Here is a 19557-nt window from a genome sequence, read left to right as displayed (position 1 = left end):
AACACAACGCATGTCTGTTCTCTGATTGGCTCGCATCTATCACCACCAAACGTCGATACTGTCGTAAAGTTAAAAAAAAACGCAAACCACTATAAACACCCTTCCCTGAAAATAGTCTGCATGCATTCAAATAAATGCAGCATATTTTGTGTAATTAAGTAAAAGTACAAACACATGCATCAAAAATATACCTAACGAACCAAAAGTAAAATTACCCATAATGGAGAGTGGGCCATTTCAGAATAACTGTAATTGATATAATTATTTCATTACAATTAACCATGCATTAATAATCACTTTAATGTGGCAGAAAAAAATGGTTTTGCACAATTTAAATAATTGATATACTCCTGGGTAGCTTAATCTTTATTACTGTTTAAGAATTCATTAGTTAATATTTTTGATTCAAAATATTTAAATCTGCAAATTAACTTGCATAAATATGCAAATCTCAATTACTTGAAAGGTTTTCAGAATTGTTTAATTTTAAAATATCAAAGATTTCATAAAATGTGAGGCAAAATAAGGTGAAAAGTAAAATAAAATAAAGCATAAATGTAAAAATTCTAAAATTACTCTACTCAGCAGGATAAACCTTTATGATAAGAGATATTTGAAACAATTGGGAAAACACAAGTATTATGTTTAATTGGTAATAAATGCTGCATGATTTAAGGTTGTAAACAATATTATACAGTAATAATACGGTGTATCTCCTCTGCGGAAAAGAAGAAAGAAGATCATAAGAAAGCACAGGGGATGTGTGCTCAATAAATCACCTCGACAAAATGAAGGGCAAAAAGTCAATTTTAATAAAAATGACCATATAACATTTATTAAAATCTAATAAAATTACAATTTTTAATCTAATTCCATTCGGGCCCATGTTGTCGGGTACCAGGTCCCAGTGTTGAAAATAAATACATCTCATCATCATGTTGTAGAAACTGAAGCTGCAGACGTCCTATTACATAATTTCCCCGTTGTTGTGTTTGCTTGATGTTCTACTCTCCTGCAGTCTCTTCAGCTCCCCCTCAAGCCATTTGTCACAGTGTGCATATATTAACAACAGGGACACACACATTCAACAGCAGGAAAACATGATCTGAAACCACAGGAGGGTTGAAAATAAGTCTACAATGTGTGTGCGTGTGTGTAGTTGACTGATATCAGTAAAGCCCTACACAAAGAAACGTTTAAATATGCATCTGTTTGTTTGATTTTAAAAAGCAGGGTCTTTGACGAGCCAGTTTTTGTCTCGGCTGACGTGCACCATGCATGCAATTAAGATTTTTAAAAAATCAACGGTAGGCTATGTAGTCTAAAGTTTTTCCTCATGTAGTGTACCATTTGATCGTGATTAAAAAACAGCTAATCTTAAAACATCAATGAATTCGTATTGTTTTCTGTCTCATGAAGAAAAGTTTGCTATTTTCGTTGAAGGAGAATGCTAATTTATATTTTTGCCAAGAGTTACATAAGAAGATTATTCCACTCCATCTTGTGTATGCTAAACTGTGAAGCTAAAGCCATTAGCTGGCTAACTAGCATAAAGACTGGAAACGGGGAAAAACAGCTAGCATTTCAGCAATACCCTACCACCACATATGAAGCTAAGTATTTAATAGGTTTCTCAGTTTTTCAATATGTACAAAAATAGTAGTAGTTTCCAACTAACTTTGTAAAGATCAAGGCTAGCTGTGTCCCACCTGCTTCCAGTTAGACTGCTAAACTAAGCTAAGCGTCTCCTGGTTCTAGCTTCATATTTAACATACAGTCATGAATGGTATCAATCTTTTTGTTGACTAGGAAAAATAGTGTTTCCCAAAAGGAGTGGAGCTATTCCTTTTTTAAAAGTTTGCTGGAAAACAAGAAAAAGTAACAGACTGTGTGTTTGTAAGTGCGCGTGTATTTGTGTGCGTGTGTGTCCTTTGCATCTTGTAAAAAGGGGTTGACTTCATTGCTTTTACACGGACCTCGAACCTATCGACCGTCATTTCATTTTAAAAAACCAACCATGATTCAAGCAATACTGAAAAGTTCCTATGATATGTTCGATGTGTGTGTGTGTGTGTGTGTGTGTGTGTGTGTGTGTGTGTGTGTGTGTGTGTGTGTGTGTGTGTGTGTGTGTGTGTGTGTGTTGGGATGAAGGGGTCTTCATAACAATTTTGCTCAACTTAAATAAAAAATTAAAAACACAGTTGGAATTGATAAAATACATTCAGTCTCTTTCACACTATCGGCGGGAGAATCGGTTCTTGAAAGCTTTGATAGTTTTGGCCATCATGGGGGCGATTTCTGCGAGAGGAAAAAGCATTGGGAGATTTGAGAACAAATAGAAAAATAATGTAGTCCCTTTTAAAGATCCTAAACTCAAAGCCCTTTACACAAACACTTACTTTTGACCTGTGGCTTGTCCTTGGTGGCAGGTCCTCCTCCTGCTCCTCCTGCTCCTCCTGCTGCTCCTCCTCCTGCTGCTGCTGCTGCTGCTGAGGAGCGGGACGCGCCTGCAGAAGGGTTAAATTGGGAGGAAGAGGAGCGCATCGATTCTGCAGAGTAGTTTATGGTGGCTGGTCTTATTCTGAAAGGGAAGGGAAAAAAAGTTGGTCACGTTGCTGTATGTAAAACAAAAGGCCAACTTTTTGGGTGGTCCTGAATTGATCGTTGGGTTAGGGGAGAGGGACCCCTCCTCTCTTCCTGAGGTTTATACCTACTGATCATTTTCTTCCCATTAACTGATTTATAATTAAGTCCTTAACATGTAGAAAAACAGCAAATCCCTGCATAAAAAGCTAAGAAGAGAAAGTATTTTTTATTTTTGCTTTGTAAATTACTTGAACAATTGATTCATTAAAAGTAATTTCCTGCTCATTGATAAATCAGTTAATTAACTAACCGAGTACTTAATTGTATTTAGTGGATTTGAAATATTTAAAATTGAACTCCCTGTGCATGCATAAATACAAGTCACAGATAGTGATGCATCTGTATCTTATTCTATCTCAACACCAATGTCATAAACCTGAATGCAAAATACGATACTGACTTTATGGGAGCGGCCGCTGAGGTGGAGGAGGCTGAAGAACCGCTGATGGTGCCGAACTTCTCCTGACGGCGGCGGACGTCACGCGGCGGCTTGGCCACAGAATTCACAAACGCCATCTTTACCTGCCGCCCTGCCAGGACAAACACAACACCAGCACTGAAACACTAACAAATACACTTCAACAACAAATGGTGATGTTTGTGTAGATATTAATGGAAGAAGGCTTTTGATTTGAAACTTGTTTTTGGATTAATTTATGATTCACTTACGATATTGTTAGTTCTAAAAAGTTATAATTTTCTATTGTCGTTTTATGAATCAATTAATTAAATTTTAAAAACATTTAATACGTTATTCTGTTTTATTTAATTGTATTTAACACTAACTTTATTGTTGTATAGCTTTAAAATGATATTCAGAGTTATTTTTGGGGGAAATTAAGAATTAGTTTAATTTTTCTTTTTTTCATTGTCTCCGTACATTTAAATCATCACATGTCACTTGTTAGACGCTCATATCCAAAGCGACTTACATACTCAATACTGTGGGCAATCCCCACAGGAGCACTTTGGGGTGAAGTGTCTCAGCGACACAACGACATGCTGACTGCAGTTGGGTTTGAACCTGTGACCCCCGAATACCTACGGACAACCCACTACGCCACACCAGAGTCCTGCACGGGTCTGATTTTCAAGACCCGCTCCCGCCCCCGCACAGTGAAAATGTGCAATTATTAACACACGCAGTTGCATATTTGTCTCAAAAAGCATGGGATGTTGGTTATTTTCTCATCTAGGATGACACCAAAAGCCTCCCAGACGTTGGATTTCGCTCTTGAGGAAGTCTTATTTAAAATGCTGTATTCTCCGCTAGAGAGCTTCACCTCAGTCATTTCGAATGTGGCGCGCTCAGCAGCAGATTTATGCGCTGCAAATTATTATTATTTTCATATATTTATTATGCAACACCCGCGACCCGCATCATCTTTGTTTTACTCAGAACCGAACCCGGAAAAAAACGTTTGAAAAAATACCACCCGCGAATCACCTTTTTTGCGGGTCACCCGTCGGGTACCCGACCCGATGCAGGACTCTGCGCCACACGCCTCCCATTTGCTTTAAAGTGTTTGTAACATTTTAGTTTAACGGTGTACTTTTTGGGCTTGTCAGTCATCTGTGAAGCCCTTTGAACTGCATTCAACTGTATAAAAAGGTCCTTTACAAATAAAATTAGATGTATTGATTGCTGCTCATTTTGTCCCAGAGCTTCTCCTACCTTTTGGCTTGTTGGCGTGGGCGGAGGAGATGTTCTGGGTGAGCATCCTGAGGCGCTCCTCACGCTCGTCGTGCAGCCTCAGATACATCTCCCTCCACGACTCGTACTCCTGAGGAGACTCGCGCTTAAAGTCCCGCTGACAGTGACGCATCCACAGCTCGTCAGATTCCTCCGTAAACCACTGCAGCAGAGGAGAACAAAATCAATGCCAGAGCCATCAGTATTCTCAGAATCAGAATCTGTTTTATTGCCAAGTAAGTTTAAACATTCAAGGAGTTTGTTTTGTTATAAGCAAATGCTTAACACACATGTGAATGAAAATAAACCAGGTCAGTTGTTAAATCTCAGCAGTCTCACTTCAAGAGGAAATTGGGAAAAGGATTGTTGAGATGTGGCAATCTGTAGCTACACTTACCTTCAATTTCTTTAAAAAATATACTAACACATTTAAGAATTGCTCAAAGGCTGCATTGGTCTAAAGTAAAAAGATAGCCACAATTAATATGAATCCTAAATGTGATCTCTGTAGAATCCCTTTCATTCATTATATTATTGATACCCTTGTATAAATGTCCCTTCCCTTACCCGACATGAGTTTTTTGTGTGTATATATTATTTATGTTTTGTTAAATGTAACCTTATTTTAAATTGTGATTTGTAATGTTTAAAATACAACAGACGTGCTTTGAACAAAAATGTCAGGTGTCACTCAGTGTCTAGTCCACCCTTAGAAAGAGCATAACACAATGTAAGGTATGATGTGGACAAAGGACATGAGTATTGAAAGTGTTCTGTGTGTTACCTGGTTGCTCTGCTCGATGCGGTACAGCTGCTCTGGAGTGCCTCGCTCCAGCACCGGCTCCAGGATCTCAAACGGCACTCCTCCAACCTCAGCGATGGCTGAAAGAGCACAGAAGCACCGAGTCACATCTGTGCAGCAGGGTCTGTTTGTTCCAACCAGCCACTTGTGTGATAAGGAACAATGCCACAACATCGGGTCTGATTTGTATAAAGTCCTGACTACTGCTACTTTGGGCAAGTATGTAATATTACAAATGTGATTATGTATTTAATTTTTTTTTTAAGGTATTGCAAAGTAAATATTTGTACATGTTACATTTTATTTATATTTACACTGCATATGTTTGTGATTTTCAACTTGTCCCCTAAGACAAATGTAAAATATGTGATATTGGGCTATATGAATAAACTTTGATTGATTTGGGAGAATCTTTTTATTTATTTAAATATGTCATAAGAGGTTAATCTCAGGATTATGAAATATATTTAAAAAAAGAAAAAAATACCCAATGTTTCTAAAACTGAAAAAAAAATTGAGGTTAGGGTTAGAGAACTTTGGAACTAAAATGTTTGCGAGCAACATTTGAATTGAGATGGGAAGTGACCGCAGAGGAGTACATATTGACATTATCCAGTAATTGTGAAAAGACTTTCTGTTTATCTTCCAGGTGGTGAGCCACACCTCTCCGGCACCTCTATAACAGTTTCACTATTTGTTCCAGAGACTTACTATAGTAGTAACTCATGCATTCAAATGCAGTGCTTACTCAGGCATCAGCAGGTGCTCAAGTGCGACTCGGTGTTTTTCATGAACAAACAGGAACACTCACAGTCAATGTTGTTCTGCAGTACGCGGATGCACTGCTCGTACAGAGTCATCATCCTGGGCAAGTAGGCGGTCTTTGATCCCGAGTAGACCGTCATCTTAGAGTTGAATCTCTTCCCTGTGAAGCCGGAATCCTCCTCATCGTTGCTGACAGGAACTGAGAGTAAAGAAGGGAGTGAGAGTCACAGTTTGACACAGCAGGGCAGGGCAGCACGAACTCTTACAGATACAGTGACAAGAAGGAAAAAACACGAAGGACAATATTAGAATTGGCACAAAAGCAAAGATTCACTTGTATGAACATCAAGGTAACAATTACGTAGTTGACACCCAAATTCTTAGCGCCGGAGAAGCTTCCCCAACACCTCACCATATATAGAAAAAGCATGGGTTGCCAATTTCTAAGTGTAGTTTAGCTAACTGAGATTTTACCTAATGGGCTGTGGAGTAGTTTCAATGTGAAACAACATCCAGAAAGTGTTGGCGTTGTACAAGAAGTTAGTTTTAAAGAAAGTATTCCGTAACAGGACAATTAGGCTGATATCTAAAATGTCTGATTTCTGTTTTGTTTAATTTGTAATTAATAAGCAATGCCTTGCGATCAATAAATTAAATAAAGTTTTAATTGAATATTCCGTGTCTGGGACTTCCTATGGTACTGCAACAGCCTTGGATATATTTATACATTATTTTCTCTTCCTTTACTTGCATATTTTCCACCAGTTGCCTTTAGTTAATTGTTATAAATGATTACGTTTCTTGTCTACAGTTCTATTTCATTGCTATATATTTATTTACATACTACAAACTTACTGTTATCATTGTTATTTATACTACAAAACTATCACTTTATTCCTTTGTTTCACTTTATTTCCTATGTTTACTCTTGGGTTGGGATTAAGATTGTAAAAACTGAAAATGCATACCTTTCTATTTGTGAGCATACTGTACATTTTTTAAATCAAGAAGAAACCCCGTCAACCATATAATTGCCCTAAAAATCCACTGTCCCTTGAAGAATATGGGGTCCTCTGATCCCTTTCCACAACTACAGAAAGCAGAGGCCTGTACTACGAAGCCGGATTTTCACTTAGCGGGCTAACTTCAGGGAAAACTCGGGGTTTCCGGTCCTACGACGCTGGTTCTCTTTTTAGCGGGCTAGATCTCCATGGTAACTTATGCTGAACGGCTAACCTGAGGCCTGGGGCCTATACTACGAATCTAGTTCAACATATCCTGGATATGTTTTGAGTTATCCGGTTGACTTAATCCAAAACATACGCGCTATCGCTAAACTGTCCTACAACGCTGGCTATCAACTCGTTCGCTCAAGCCAGCCGTGTCCTATCTAGTTAGGTGCGCGTTCACATGAAAGGGGTGGTATCTGGAGCATTCGACCAATCACAAACATGGAGAAGCGTACTGACAGCGCAGCGTCATACTTCCTGAATGAAAAGTCAACTATAATATTAGTCAAATATGAAGAAGTTAAACTTTAAACATCCATGACTTAAACACTTCATCCAGGATCAAAGCCACAGAGCTGCACCTGCAAGGTGAATACAGCTGGAAAAAGAAAAAGTGTTTGAATGCGTACATTAACAGGTTTATGATATCACTGCCCCGTCTAAAACACGATCTGACTTTAATTACATTTGTCTCGAGTGTTTCGTCAACTTAATGTGTTGCTTAAAATAATACTTCTGCATACAGTATGTGACACTGTGAGTGTTGCACGGCCAGATACGGCTCAGCTGACTCAGATCAGGACAGTTCGATACGCGCCGTCATCCGATCAAGAATTGGTCACAATCTGCAGCTGGAGGAGTGCTTAGGGACTGTCTACAAACTGCAACGGGGTTTTGCGATATCTCGCAAAGGGGTTTTGCGATACCTCGCAAAAAAATTGATTCGTAGTATAGGCCCTCTGGTCCGGAGCAGGATAGGGTGCAGACTAAGAGCTCAACTCAGTGAAAGCACCGCCTGCTGACCAATCAGAGCTCAGTGTGCGGAGTTTAAAGCGATCAAGTCATATTACAGGAGAAAGGAAATACAGAAAAGCTGCCGTCGCAGGAAAGACGGCCGGCAAAAATCACCGACTGTGTGAACGTGAACATTAATAGAATATCACCTCCATCTTCAGAGCAATCTGACTATTATAACATTAGCGTTAAGAAAGCTTAATTAAATATCTGCCACAACATAAGTAACCGGATCAGAGTAACATTAAGTACAGTCCGCGGCACTGTGAGTGCAGACGTCGATGTGTCTCATTATCATTCATATCACATCATAATGTATCATACATCTCCTTATCTGAGTCAGCTGAGCCGTATCTGGCCGTGCAACACCTTGCAGGTGTGTTGCTTAAAATATGTGGCTTTGATCCTGGATAAAGTGTTTAAGTCATGGATGTTTAAAGTTTAACTTCTTCATATTTGACTAGTATTAAAGTTCACTTTTCATTCAGGAAGTATGACGCTGTGCTGTCAGTACGCTTGTCCATGTTTGTGATTGGTCGAATGCTCCAGATACCACCCCTTTCATGTGAACGCGCACCTAACTAGATAGGGCAAAGCTGGCTTAAGTTAACGAGTTGATAACCGGCGTCGTAGGACAGTTTAGCGAGAGCGCGTTTGTTTTGTTTAGGTAAACCGGGTAACTCAAACATATCCAGGTTATGTTGAACCGGCTTCGTAGTACAGGCCTCAGATGACATTTAAGAAAGCTGGTTTTGGAGAAAGGGCACATTGTAACCCTGTTCCTTCCACAGAAGGTCTCAACAAAGCATTGTCAGCATAAAAGAAAAAGAGGAAACTGTGGTAGAAATGTATGACCAAGTTTAAAAATAGATAATATGAGGATTAAGATAGACAAAGCTATGGAATGATGGTCCCCTTAATGGTTACGAAGAATGATGCTTCAAATAGCAGACACGAAGCTTTGAGGTGCGGGCGTTACCTTTCCGTCTCTGAGGCGACAGCGGAGTGACGTCGAGGGAGGGCAGAGGTCTGTAGTTGGGCTGGATGGCTGGCAGAGGGATCTCAGGGAGAGACGCAGGGATCTCAACCGCCTGAAAACAAAAGCAGATCAACATCAACAAGCAGGATCAGAAAACAACTTTTCAAAATAAAGCTTTCAAATACAGTGGATAATAAATAAAAGCAAACGAAAATTAAGTTGGCAGAAAAAAAGCAGTGATATGACATATTTGGGGAAATATGCTTCTACCATACTACAACAATAATCCTTTTATATTAAAGTGTAACATTTCGGGGGAAAATTTGATTATTCTCTGACAATCTAAAATCACAAATCTACAAGAATAAAACTTGAAAGAAACACATGGCTTAACTTTGCAATACATGATTGTACACACAGGAAGTGATGCGGCGCCACAGAAAGAAATGTGGCGACATCCTTCTTCTTTCCGGTGTGATGTAATTCCTAATGCACTCAAGCTCCTCAATCAAATCCATCGTTTGCTTTCTAATGAATAGGCTTAATTCACGGCATAACTTCTGCGTGCTTACGGTAATATGGTGATATTAAATCTCGAGTATTTCCTCATTGCTAATCTTTCTGCAAAAGACTACTATAATTAAGTTGGCGCTAATTTATGTTTTCTTTCTCGAAATGTCTTTTTCCAACTTTTATCTCATGAATTCTCGATGTAATTTTTTTATTTAAACCAACAATGATCCTTATATGTTTTTGTATATCCAAAAATCCTTCACAGTGAGATAAACCAACGCTGCTACAAAAATAAACAGCGTTGATGTTGGGCTTAGTGCTTAATAAAGTATTGTCAACACAACATGGACTCTTCAGATCATCTGCATTAAAACATGGAGGGTTTTCATTTAAAACTGGAGCAATTAGTCGACTACATCCACTAGTCAGTTGACAGAAAAACCTATCAACAACTATTTGAATGACAGTTAATTCTTTAAACAAACTTTCTCAAGTTGATGGTGGCTCCAATGTAAATATGTGATGCTTATCTGATTATTTATTGTTAACAACTGTTGTTCAAATATTACATCACATTACATCACCTTGGGCTGCAGGAAGTTATAACAACATTCTGACAATTTATAGACTAAGGTAAATCCATGAATTGAACAAATAAACAGCAAAATAAATCAATGTTAAAATAAATTATTGGTTAATATTCGTAAACAAATATATCTTTAGTCTCTGCAGCTGTTCTTACCCTCTTGCGTTTTTCCGTTGAAGCCGAGCTGGAGCCTGAGTGTTGCCTCTTGCTGCTCTGCGTGCCGTTAGCTTTGCTCCCTTTGGATGAAGAGGTGGGGGTGGGGGGAGGGGAGTGTGAGCGATGGGAGGACGACGTGGAGGAAGAGTGGGATGGTCGACTGTGTGAGGAGGAGGAGGATGAAGGCTTCTTCTTCTTCTTCACAGGCGTCGGGGCGTCATATGTGAGGAAAGACTCAAAGGACATGGTGGGAGTCTCAAAGTCATCGTCCTCCTGTTTGAGCAGAGTTTCCCTCGGCGCCCGCGGTTGCCCTGGAAACACAAGTGGAAAAGTTAGGGGATGCAGAATGGGATGGGAAATCAGGAACTTTAAATCCTGACATTTCTGCTTACTGAATAAATCATTTAAATCAACGCCAATTTAACATAATTTCCTACCAAGGTTAATATTGCAAACCTAAACAGACCAAATATTTTACTTCAAGTTCAATACAATTAGACTACAATTTCATAATGAAATGATTAAATGTTCAGTCATTAGTTTACAAAAAAGCAAATAAATTTAAAGGGGAGCTATTATGATAATTTTCAGGTTCATATATGTATTTTGTGCCTCCACGCTTTAATGTTCAAAAAGGTCAGCCGTTATGATTGGTCAACCGGTTAGAGATATCCTTTAGCCAATCAGGTACAACGTGTTGAAGCGCTAGCCAATAGAAGCGAGGGTGTCAAATAGTGATCTTACTATGTTACGGAAGTAAACAAAGGAGACCTTAAAAAAAAGTATAATAATCGGACATTGTATCATGTATGATAGAGCACATGACACAATTGTCCGATTACATATTATATAGCAGCTATATAAATGAAGTGTATTATTATATAACATTTTCCAAAACTCAAAGATATTCAGTTTATTCTGTAAGCCAATGAATAGCAGAACATGTGAACATTTAAGAAGCTGTTCCCTCGGCTTAGTGATGGGAATTCCGGCTCTTCTTGGTGAGCCGGATCATTTGGCTCGGCTCACCAAGAAGAGCCGGCTCTTTCGGCTCCCAAACGGCTCTTCAGTTTACCACATATTATACCTTTTATAATTCAGTAAAATGTAGCCCTGTTTTGACTAATGATTTATATACACATATATCCCTTAAATTATTCAATACATCCTTTGTACTGAAGTATTCAAAAGTAAAAATTAATGTTTAATATAAATGATTTGCTGTGGCCAAATGTTTTCATTGCATTACAGACCCGTGTAACTCTCTGACACCACCCCATGAATGCACTGACTTGCTTGTAGAACCACGCTACACAAAGCAGATAGCAACACCTATAACAACTTAAGCATAGACATTTAAAAAGAGGACAGCTACTGTATCGACATTAATAAAACAGCAGGGCTCTATTTCAGTATTAACTAAAGAAAAAAAGACAGCAACAGCTGACATCAAATCTTTGCTGAGCCTAAAGATAATCATAAATAAATAACATAGTGAAAATAAATATATTGCAATGCTCAAAACATCAGCATCCAACCGTCTCTAATCCTTGGATATTACATGGCACTGCATGCACGCACGGAGATCATCATATCTCTTTGAGCCGGCTGTATCCACTGCCAAGAAAGTCCTCGCATTCCCCCCCACCATCTCCCCCTTTCAACTCTTCATCTGTAATAAAGTTACTCTGGCCCAAAAGTTACCTTTGACAAAAGAAGCTGGAACCTGTAAATGTTTAACAATTTGTAATTGTTTTAGCCGTACCTTAACACACACATCTATAAATTAGAAGAGGGTTACTTCCTGTCGGTAGTCCCTTAACAAACAGATTGTATCTCAACTAGACGTGCAGGATGTTGCACATTTTGTGGATGACGAAAGAGAAACATAGTGCAGAGTTACACATCTTATCATCTGATAAAAAAGTATCATTATCGAATATAACAATTAAATGTTTATGAAATGGAACTGCATTGTAATCTTTGTGTAAACAATTCCCGCTCTGGAACACCAAAACAAGAAAAGCGGTCCAGCGGCTGTATCTAACTCATCTCTGTTTCCAGGCTTTTTGTTATATTGCAGCAGGTGCTTTGAAATAAACCTTTCTACGACGAGGACGGGATTTGAACCCACGCATACACAGCAGATTAGCAGTCCATCGCCTTAACCACTCAGCCACCTCGACATCTATGTTTTCCCATCTTGTACTTGTGTAATGTCAATGTATAAATACTGCATAATAAATGAATGTGTTATGTTGTTATCTTTAAGGAGATATCTGGAACAAACTCCCAGAAAACAGCAGATCCACTAGTGGGCATCTGAATGAATTCAAATCAAGGTTTATGACTTCTCCGTTTGAAAATGTTTTTTGTATTTGAATTTGTTTTGGTTTCTTTCTTTTGCACCATCACTGATTTTTTTTCTGTTTTACATAAAGCACTTGAATTGCCTTTATGCTTATACTTCTATATATCAGGTTATATGCAGGAATCCTGAAGTCAAATGTAAGACCTTTTAAGACCTTTTTTTAAGATCCTTTCCACACACTTTAAGACCTCATCGCCGGTTACCTTGGCGACACACTTTACCTCACATTGACTTTATACAGTATTGATTGTCCTTCCTCCTTATCTTCCAACCATTTGGACGCAGACTTGCATTTCCCCATAACGATGTTTAACAACCGGCGTAAACGGACCTCCGCGCGCTATCAAGCAGTGAGCGCGAGAAGTCCTGTTCAGATGACGTCTAACCCAACGGGATGCCATCAATAAACGACACAGAATCTCACTACACACCTACGCCATGATTACATTCAGGCAGACTGTAGAACACAACCTCTTTGGACACTTTATATACTTATTGAAAACAAGCTACAAAATGTAAAACCTTGGAAAATGCCGTTTCATACTTTTTAATAGCCTTGATTTTCACTAACTTTATTGATCAACTTTTAATACTTTTTAAGACCACGCGGACCCCCTGTGTATCCAATCTATTCATGTAGGGGGGGGAAAGCTTTTGCTATCACCGAGCTATCTCTGGTGTCACCATTAACCTCTTCTATCAAACACAACCTTCTCCATCAATCAGACTCACCCTCATCTCCTCCCTTCTTCTTCTCCTCCCTCTTGCCCTCCTGTATGGTGGACTTCCTGCTGTGCTTTGCAGACTTCTGTACCGGACTCTGCTGTCGCTCTCTGTCTGCGCTGCGTTTCCTCCCTTCATCGGCTTCTCCTTCTCCTTCTCCTCCTCGATCACTACTCATCTCTGCATGGCGTTGCCGCCGCTCCTCGTCTCTGTCCCTGTTTCTGTCGCTGTGGGACCCGTGGTGGTGATTTTTGATTGGTTCTTTGTTTGGTTTGACGTGGCGGACATCTTTTCGGGGAGGAGGAGGACTCGGCTCATGCTCGGGCTCAGGTTCGTGCTCGGGGCTCTCGCACTCGTCTGACTGGTAGCCTCCCCGCCGTGGAGGGGTATACTGCTTCTGGTGGGGGGGAGAGGGCGAGTAGTTTGTGTGATAGCCTCTCTCTTCCTTCTCTTCTTCTTCTTCCTCCTCCTCCTCTTCTTCTTCCAAGAAGGAGGGCTCTTCCTCCGGGGAGGGCTCCCGGGTGCGTCTGTGGCCTCCTGCTGCCTCCGGGCCTTCAGAGTTATTGTGTGAGCGTGGAGCCTCGTTGATGTGGCTATTGGTGGGTCTGAGGTAAAAACATACACCGGGGATAAAAACATATCATATTAATAATTCATTATCTTTTAACCCCAGAGATGTATTAAGACTGGAACAATAAATCCCAACCCGGAAGTTGAAAGAAATGCATGCCGGGCAGAGAGACAATTAACAGAATAGGAAAGCTTGACAAGAAACACAAATTCCTTTTTTATGTTTATTTTCCTTGCTGATTACCAAATTAATTGACATCCTTAGGCCTCTAATCGGTTTTAAAATGATCAGGAGTAAAACAATCTACTGATACACGAGACATTCTCACAATGCAGCCGTATGTTTTTATTTTTTAAATGAAGCCCACAATTTTCAACTCATTTAGATTTTCCAAAGTGTTTTATTTCACCCAAATGTGATTAGATCCTCAACACTAACATTGTTTTATTTTTGGCATTGTGTACATTTTAAATAGTGTTGATTACCTTTTTTTAATATCTGTACAGCTCTACGCTTTAAATCCCAATACTACATATATTGTATCATATTATACTGTGTTTAGCTTTTGGTATATTTATATTTGATGTAAAGTTTTTACAATAGTTCTATTAAAGACTTCTCCACTCCCTAATACCACTGTTTGTTTGTGCACTCTCAGGTATGCAGCACTCACCTGTCTGCAGACTGAGGAACCAGTTTCTTCCATTTGGCAACGAGACCTTTTGCCACCTCTCCAGCAAGTTGGTGTTTCCTAAAAGAATTCACAATCTTCCCCACTCCAGTTTCCTACAAGAGAAAGGAGGAAAGTCAAAACATGCACACAGATTTAATTATTTAACAACACAAGCAGTCAAATAAGTTAATAATACTTATATTTCCAGCTGTTATCATATCTTTGGCAACTTCAGCCGAGTGATCTGATTGGATTTCTGTAAATTGCGCTTGAAAGAAAGTAGAAAGCTGACTAAGAAAATAATTGTTCTCTCAAAATAACTTTAAACAAAAAGGTCCAATTATTTATTTACTGTTCCTGTCTGCAACACTGCAGCATCATATTTTTGGTGGGTCTTTTTTAGTTTATAAATCAGGAGGCTCCTTACCACCAGTATGTCCACTGTCATGGGAAGTTCCCCCAGTCTTTTCAAAGTCTTCAGCAGCTGAAAAACAAGAAAGGATTTCAGTGGACACATTTAAAATACCAGAGCAGAGGTCCACACGTTGCGAGTAACACCAGTAGTGCCATTACATTTGTATTATTAAAGATAATAAATGTATTCTTCATTTACATTTTTTACAAAGAGTAAAGGTTAAGGTTTTTAAGCTTTAATTGTTGTTTATTGACATTGTTTTTCCATCCTTGGTGTTTATCTTGTTATATTGACTTATATTAATAGATTTTTAACATTTTGTCTTGTTATTATTGGTCATTATAAGCCTTGCATATTTTGTGTGTGAAGCACTTTGGGATGCATATACTACTGTACCACTGTATATGTTGCATGAAAGGGGATATATAAATACATAAAGTTGAGTTAATTTACAATACCTATATTCTCTGAGAACCGGTAGTTGTATAAGAACCATTAAAAACATGTTGCTGATTATTAGGGGTTGAATATATGACAGTATATTGTGATATAAATACCAATTAATATATTTGGGTGTATGTTATCAATGATAAATCAATAAACAGGACTGCTTAATGACAATACAATATGTTTATAGGATGTTGGCATTAATGTCACGACATTCTTACATTTATAAGGTTCATTAACTGGTTTATCCAAAAACAGACTGTCCCTATTTATCCATAAACACATTTTTAACAGCTAGGCGTGAAACTTTACAACCCCATCTGAAGGTCTTCCTCAGTGGATGGAGTTGGCTCAGTTGTCATGGACGACCACCTGTTATCAAACTGTTATTAAATTTCAATGGTAAGGGTCACATGGCAACAACTGAGCTATCTCCATGACAATAAAGCAAACTCCATCTGCTGCCAAATTAATGTGGATGAAAGCAACGAGAAGAGATTATTTTAACTTCAAACTTTCTCAATACATTTTCAGAAAACCTACTTAAAATATAAAACTAAATATGTTCATTTTTTTTGTTAAACCTAATGTTACCTTTGTATATGCTTGTTTTGCTATGTTAAGATCAAATAAATTCAATAAAAAATCTACCCCCACCAAATGATATTGATATTTTGAAACACATTTGGCATTTCAATGTCTCCGTCACAGCTAAATAAGTCTATATATGTACAGTAAAAAGTTATTGTACATAGGTAACTTGCTTAGTTTTGTAAACAAGTTTAATAATAATGTTTTTTTGGCAGAATATATTTGTCTATCTTTATTTGGTTTAGCTGTTGTAACTGTGACATGTTCCAATTGAATATAGCTATTTTATATCATACATAATAAGTGAATATAAGATTCAGACTGATAAAACAATACATTTTAAGACCTTGGACTCTGACCAAGTGTAATGGAGATCTTTCAATATTTTCTGAAATGTAATAGAAAAAACGATTCATTAACAAATGAATGGGCAGGTTAATGAAGAGTTCAAGTAATAGTGATTTGCAGCCCAAATGCACATATGTATACATGGCATGCACATCACAACCAGTTGTTCACGATTTAATTGCAACCTCTCTTCAGTGTGACTTAAGTAAAACAAAAAAACTCAGGTGTGGAATCCCTTTGTTCTCATTATGTGCTTTAAAAAGAATCCGACCTAAAGAAACTACACCTGCTTTTTACCCGGAGGTTAGGGATCTCTTCCTGCCTGTAAGTGGCAGTGAAGTAAGAAACCTCAGTGTCTGACTGAACAGTAGCATGTAGCAGCCTGTATCCTCATGGAGACTTTATAACGTGGCCTAACGGGTCCGGGCTGTAGTCAAATCACTCAGCTGTGATTTCAACATTTTGAATAAATGAAATAATATGTTGCACAACACGGAGTATATCTTCTGTTTTCTAAATCTCACACACCATGACTGCTTTCTTTTGGGAGGTTACATTTGTGGATGAAAGTAAACAAAGGGGTGGTCGGACATTGTTAATTTTCCTTTATCCGCTTTTAATTTTACACATTTTAAGAGTTCGGTCCCAGTGCATTGATGTGTAGCTGTTGTATATCATGAACTAACATTTATCAGCTCACATTAGAGGCCTGGAGTCGGTGTAACTGTCAGTAGTTTCCGCACTAACGTTGGTTAGCTAGAAGGCTAACGGCTACTCTGGCCCCGAGTTTCTTCACAAGATAAATTACGTTGTGTCTGATGTTATTATTTTAATAACACATATATTGTCTATGAACGGTATTTAACTGAGATGACAAGTGTTATTAGTAGCTCAAATGTAATCTTAAAGAAGTGCATTTTTACAAGTTAAAACCCCTTAATTGTCGTGACGTTTCACATGATGCCTTCACAGACTGTTGGAAATACTGCCATTATATTCTATAGTGTCAACTTTTGATTATCTAATTAGATCTATTCAGCTAAGTGTCGTTTTGACAGTTATCCTCACCATGCATTAAGTATGCAAAAACACCAGGAGTTACATCCACATATACATATGTATGTTAAATTAGATCAAGATTGAACTAAGACTTAGTTTTAAGTTAAATGTATGTTACTTCTGTAACACCAAGACACTAAGTGTCTTTTTTTAAGGAAAGGAAGATATATAAAGACCTCCAATCACATGTTTATTGGATTGGTGAAAGATATACTGATGTACACTCATTGTCTTAGTTTCAAGCCAATTAAAATAACAACAAAGTCCTTTCTTCATTTAAAAAAAATCTGAGATTCATGTATATCTTTTCAAGTTATTTTTTTGACCGTTTGTTTTTTTAATCAGAACAATTCTACAGATCTTTAATAACAACACACATGTATACATTATAAATCTGATAAAGCATTCTTAATACATAGCGTATCATTATTTACTCAAGTCATTTGTGAGGGCTATATTCGGACAAGACTATCAAGTACCATTTGTATTTATAAAGGATAGGGGATGTGTAAATCCTAGGTTTTTAATAAACTATTTATTTATTTTAGTGCAAAAACAAGTCAGTGTATTATCAGATAGGGAGCTGATATTAGCCTATACATTTTTCTCTTAACCTGAAGTAACCTGAGACAAGTGTAAACTAATAATTAATGTTGTTTTATTACTTGATGTGAATTGTAATGCTTATACTAGAACCATCATGTTTATCATTCTTTTTTTCATTATTACTTCAGTTCATTTTTACTTTCTACTATCTAACTACTTAAATTATAAATAAAACAAGTATTACAGAAAACGACTGTACTATGGAAATAGTATTTGCAGTTCCAACCCAAAAGAACAAGGTGATTTTCAGAAGACGGAGCACGAAGGCGGCCCTCAAACGCAGCATTTAAAAAACGGTTGCGACTTTCGGAGAGCTACCGTGAGGCTCAGATTTAGGGAACCGGGACAAAGTGTTTCATTTAGGGACGCATTCGGTGCTAAACACACCATGTATCCGTCTAAACGTTACCTTTCGAGGCTCCGGGTTCTCCAGGAGCCGGGACTGAAGTCTATCCACTGTTTCCAGCAGGTCCTCCGCCATGTTTACTGCTGGTACCCTGTCGCCCGGAAACTACTTCATCTGAATGGGGAAAAAAACGGATCGGTTCCGCTAGTTCAGTGACAGCTACTAAGCTCAACAGACGCATAACAATTACAATATATTATTTTCTTACTAAAATATTATTAATAAATACATTTACACTATACAAGTAAAGAAACATTCGGTGAAAAAACTAATGTTTATAAATTATTGATAAAAGTCGGAAGTACGTCACGGCACAGCTGACGCAGGACGCAGTGACACCTGTTGGTTTGACGTCAGTGAAAACGCTGAATCAGCATTTAGTGTAATTCACTGTGTATCCTGTAACCACAGGCTGTGTAAAAGAGCATATATTCTTTCAGAGAACTATTACTGTTGACCTCATAGCAGTATGGAGTAGTAGTATAAAGTAGCATAACATGGACATACACATTACTTTGAGTTATAAATTATAATTCCCTCAAAATATAATATAATATAGTACTCCAGTAAAAGTACTTCATTACATTCCATCACTGATTTGTAGAATTACTTTTTTTCAAAAATGATATTATATACTACTATATAACTACAACAAAGTTCATTTACTTGTACAGTATAGCAAGTATTTGAAATTAATACATGCATCAATAAAAAAATAATCCAATAATACGAAATATATAACATAACCAGGGGTGCAACAAGCATTGCACTCATAAAGTACCAAAGATACATCGCAAGTAAAAATTGTTCAAAAGCAAGAAAATAATGGGTGCCAAAGTTCTTTAATTATATAACCGAGGTTATAGTTTCATATCATTATCAATTGTATCTTTAAATCTTTAATGAATACATGTAACTAATGTTGTAGTTCCCTTAATCTGAAGCCAATTTAAAGTACGGTGTCTAGATAAGTTGTAAAGTACTGCATCATTCAAGCATGCTATCTAGTTAAAGTAGGAAATAAATATAGTGGAGGAAATCGTATATTTCCCTCTTAGATTAAATGAAGCAGAAGTATAAAGTAGGTATAGCAAAAAATGCCCACTTAAAAGACAAGGCCTTCTTTTACATTACATACTCTAAGTAAACATGTTTGGAATTATTTTATACCACTTAAATTAAC

General features: G+C 37.8%; 1 protein-coding gene across 1 annotated transcript; it reads right to left on the bottom strand.

The window, feature by feature from the left end:
• Nucleotides 1-789: 789 nt before the first annotated feature.
• On the bottom strand, nt 790-18501 carry eloa (elongin A). Its single transcript, XM_034094576.2, has 12 exons — nt 18378-18501; nt 14930-14986; nt 14503-14615; nt 13268-13863; nt 10165-10475; nt 8910-9021; nt 5953-6105; nt 5124-5221; nt 4322-4502; nt 3047-3176; nt 2400-2581; nt 790-2298 (listed from the first exon to the last, which is right to left on the bottom strand). The coding sequence occupies exons 1-12, from the start codon at nt 18447-18449 to the stop codon at nt 2237-2239; spliced, it is 2067 nt and encodes a 688-aa protein (XP_033950467.1). The 5' UTR covers nt 18450-18501; the 3' UTR covers nt 790-2236.
• Between the last annotated feature and the right edge of the window lie 1056 nt (nt 18502-19557).

Source organism: Pseudochaenichthys georgianus, chromosome 11 (genome assembly GCF_902827115.2).
Source record: "Pseudochaenichthys georgianus chromosome 11, fPseGeo1.2, whole genome shotgun sequence".
NCBI classification, from domain to species: Eukaryota; Metazoa; Chordata; class Actinopteri; order Perciformes; family Channichthyidae; genus Pseudochaenichthys; species Pseudochaenichthys georgianus.
The sequence above is the reverse complement of the archived record's forward strand: the minus strand, read 5'-3'. Positions and strand labels throughout refer to the sequence as shown.

What these genes read in the sequence shown, in the direction of transcription:
- eloa (XM_034094576.2), bottom strand. Translation starts at nt 18,449, where the DNA reads ATGGCGGAGGACCTGCTGGAAACAGTGGATAGACTTCAGTCCCGGCTC. An exon ending in AGAACCCGGAGCCTCGAAAG is followed by an intron (nt 14,987 to 18,377) that starts GTAACGTTTAGA and finishes CTTGTTTTTCAG; the next exon opens with CTGCTGAAGACTTTGAAAAG. An exon ending in GTCGCCTCAGAGACGGAAAG is followed by an intron (nt 6,106 to 8,909) that starts GTAACGCCCGCA and finishes CTTTACTCTCAG; the next exon opens with TTCCTGTCAGCAACGATGAG.